The 4,113-nt window shown below is 45.9% G+C and overlaps 1 protein-coding gene across 1 annotated transcript; it reads left to right on the top strand.

Moving 5' to 3' along the window:
* The first annotated feature begins 1,341 nt into the window (after window positions 1-1,341).
* Window positions 1,342-2,418, top strand: LOC122025429. The gene is made up of 3 exons (XM_042584236.1): window positions 1,342-1,565; window positions 1,667-1,996; window positions 2,198-2,418. Exons 1-3 carry the CDS (start codon window positions 1,475-1,477, stop codon window positions 2,320-2,322), a joined length of 546 nt encoding a protein of 181 aa, XP_042440170.1. The 5' UTR covers window positions 1,342-1,474; the 3' UTR covers window positions 2,323-2,418.
* Window positions 2,419-4,113: the final 1,695 nt, after the last annotated feature.

Raw genomic sequence — 4,113 nt, forward strand, 5'->3', positions numbered from 1 at the left:
TGTTTATAGCACTTAAATTATAATCTTATTGTACTCGTTTTTGTACTTGTAATTTATGAATCGATAGTGAATTACCCAACGAAAGCGATCGTTGATCGTGAGCCTTAAAATGTAAATCGTCATATGCTCTGAATCAAATAAAAAAAATATTTGCGTTTGTTTTTATTTATTACTATCTTTATTCCACTGCATTATTTTAATCAAATTTTTACAAAAAATGTAAAAAATCATGAGAACTACTCACCCCTAGCAAAAATTAATCCCCTTCCTCCGGCTTTTGTGAAAGCAAGCAGCAGGAATTGATAGTCTTTCTTCAGGAGTGATTGAACAAGGCTAAGAATTGAGAGAAGGGGAAAAAATTTGAAGAAAAACAGGAATAGCAAAGCATAACAACTTAAGTTAGGAATCAAGAGGAAAAAACAAAGGAACGAAGCATACTTCGAGGCGCTACTTACGAAGCTCACGGAGAACTCTGACAAGAGCAACGGGATCCGAGGGTGTCCCACCTGGCGCTTTCGGCCTTGGTTGTTGAAGCCGAGGGCCCGTGGAGGAGGGTATCGGGCAGGAGAAGAGCGACGGATCTGCGCCGCTTCCAGCCTGAATTGTCGAAGCTTCAAAGGGGAGAGGACATTGGGCGGCCGGGCTCGAAGGGGAGAGGAGCCGGCGGCGACGAGATCCCGTCGAGCAATCAGGAGGAGCTACAAATTAGGGATATTCCATTAATTAAGATTTTTATTCCTTTTGAATTTATTCGGTTCGGGATCCTTTACCGATTTTTGAATTTATTCGGTTCGGGATCCTTTACCGATTTTTGAATATCTAAACTTTTCTAAACGACCGTGTACAGTAGAATGGTAGAAGCTACTTAATTCAATTTTATATCGGTGAAATTTAAATACTACGGTTCGAAATGCCACGGACTACGGTTACATAAGAGGCCATATAACCAACCATAAATAAGATTACTTGTGAGAGCGGTGGCAACGTGAGAGGCACCGCACTGCACTTCATCCAAACGCCTCCAGCTGTCGCCATCTTATTTCTCATTAAACTTAAAAACAGGAAACAAAAAACAAAAAAAACAAATCAGAAGACGAAGCCCGTATCAACTAAGCAAGTTAATTCATGGCCTCCACGTCGAAATCCCCACTTTTCTTTGCTTTTTTTTTTTTCTTTTTCTTAAGAAAAAACGGCAATAACAAGCAATTTACTGGACTCACAACAACGCGTACGTATGATGAGCAAGTAGAGCATGTTCTTGCGTAGGCTCGAATTATGAGAATAGTCAGCAGCCAGGCTTGAGACAACAAGTAGCGTTCGGATTGCAGCTCAAAAAACGCCGGTTGCGACGGCGCCGGAGCGTTGCGTTAGTCAAAGTAAACTCCACGACCGACCTCGGGCGAGCTATATAAGCACCACCAGCCCCTCCCCCCTCTCTCGCCCTTCGTCCAACAGACCCAACCAACCATCCGATATGAATTCTCCGGCGACTTCGAAGGCGGCGACAATGGCTTCGGCCCTCATCCTTCTCTCGCAGTTTCTCGTCCTCGTCCCCTCCGCTCAAGGTTCGTTCGACGTAGTTATCATGATCTTGTTCTGTTCTTGAATTGATGGATATATAAGCTAAGCGATATATATGTGTCTGTGTGGGTGTGACGGTGAGCAGGAGGCGTCGTATGCGAGAATCTGCCGCAAGATTTGTGTGCCTTCGCTGTCTCGTCGGAGTCGAAGCGATGTGTGCTGGAGAGCAGCCAACGGGGGGACGGACTGACGGAGTATCAGTGCCGGACATCGGAGGTGGAGGTGGAGCGGGAGATGAAGGACTGGATCGAGACGGACGAGTGCGTGCGGGCCTGCGGCGTCAGCCGTGGCGCCGTCGGGATTTCCTCCGACGCCCTCCTGGAGCCCGACTTCGCCGGCAAGCTCTGCTCCGCCGCCTGCTACCAGAACTGCCCCAACATCGTCGACCTCTACTTCAATCTCGCCACCGGCGAAGGTAATTAAAGACGAAGTGTCCAAAATAATAATAATAATAATAATAATAAAAAACTGTGAGAAATCATCTAAAATCTTGAGTAAGGCATCCATCTCGTTACGAGCCAAATCGTACAAAATAAAAATATAAAAATCGATTTAGCAACACAATTGTTTCCTGATTAATTGTAACGACTCCTTTACTTTAAATCTTTGGTTACAGGTGTCTTCCTACCTGAGCTTTGCGAGGTGCAAAAGGAGAACACCCGGCGTGTCATGGCGGAGCTTCTCAGCTCCGGCGCAGCGCTGGGCGCTTCTTCTGCTCCTGTTCCTGCTCCTGCCCCGTAGTACACTTAATTACTACTTGTAATTTATTTTGGATATTGTTTCTCCGCTCCTCTTAAGTTTCTATGCGTACGTATACCATTTGGTGTTTTTATTACAGTTGTTCTTTTCGTATGTGATTATTTCATGTGATTCAAAATCAATTCACAGTTGCGTATGTTAGGACCGAAAAGTTACTAGAGGGGGGGTAAATAGCTTCGCGTGTGCTCGTCGTGCTTCGTTGCTTGTTTCTTCAAAGTGATGCGCAGCGGAATACAAAGAAACAAACTACAACAATGCTAACAATAAGATTTTACTTGGTATCCACCTCATAAGAGGTGACTAGTCCAAGGATCCACGCACACACACACACCTCCACTAATAAACACTCCTTTTCGGTAACTACCGAAGGCGGAGAAGCCCTACAAGACTCTCAATACAAGTAGAAGAAAGGGTAGTAAAGAATAAGCAAAAGCTTACAAGAGATGCAGTAAAAACCCTAGCTTCTTCTTCTTCTCGTTGCAACTCGCCTCTTGACTTGGATGAACCTCCAAGAACCTTCAAGAACTGGCGGTGAGGAGCTTAGAGAGTGCTGGGGAGGAGCTGTGATGAATCTGGAATGAATCGGTAAAGTTCTACCGAAGGAAACGAACGCCTGCGGCTTAAATCGACGCTAACGGTCGAATCCCGATCGATTGGAATGCTCCCAATCGATCGGGGAGGCTTTGGATCGATCCACGGACCGATCTAGAGCGCCTCTGTGCTCTGGAAAAACTTCTGGATCGATCCACGGATCGATCCAGCGCTTATCGTGCGAAGCAGCAGCGTCCCAATCGATCAAGAGGGGTTCTGTTCGCGGGGACTCACCGGATCGATCGGTGGATCGATCCAGATCTTCTGGATCGATCCACTGATCGATCCAGATCTGCTGGATCGATCCACGGATCAATCCAAACCTGCTGGATCAATCCACGGATCAATCCAAACCTGCTGGATCAATCGGCTGATCAATCCAGATCTTGGTTTTTGCCCAAAACCAAGCCCAAAGCCCCCTAAACCAACATCTAGTCAACCATGACTTGTTGGTACATAAGACCTAGCATCCGGTCACCCTTGACCAGCTAGGACTCTCTCACCAAGTGTCTGGTCAATCCCTTTGACCCACTTGGACTTTTCTCTTCTTGCCAAGTATCCGGTCACTCCCTAAGACCTACTTGGACTTTTCTTCCTCGTGCCAAGTATCCGGTCAATCCCTTTGACCTACTTGGACTCTCACCAGATGTCTGGTCAACCTTGACCCATCTGGATTTCTCTTGCCTGGCTTCACTCACCAGGACTTTCCCAATTGCCTTGCTTCACTCACTAGGACTTCCCAGTCAAGTATCTGGTCATCCTTGACCTACTTGACTCTTCTTCAATCAACCTTGCATTTGTCAAACATCGAAATCCAAACCAAGACTCAAGCTTGGTCAACCAGGTCAACCTTGACCTGAGGAATGTTGCACCAACAATCTCCCCCTTTTTGATATTTGACAATACCAACACTATCACTTACAATACCACATGTAAATTAGACTAATCCCATAGCCTAAACCTTCTTCATGCCACTAGGTAATGAATACATAAGTTAAGCCCTTCATTCTCCCCCTAAGAGGGCAAACTCCCTCTAGGTGATAAAAGCCTAACTTACTCCCTTTTATTCTTCCCCTATTGGCACACATCAAACCATGCCCCATTTTTGGGCACACATCAACAGATTCACTTGTTGAAAACTCTCCCCCTGAAGAGTTGCTCATCGTCGTTCACAACTTCACT

Source organism: Zingiber officinale, chromosome 9B (assembly GCF_018446385.1).
Source record: "Zingiber officinale cultivar Zhangliang chromosome 9B, Zo_v1.1, whole genome shotgun sequence".
Classification (NCBI taxonomy): Eukaryota; Viridiplantae; Streptophyta; class Magnoliopsida; order Zingiberales; family Zingiberaceae; genus Zingiber; species Zingiber officinale.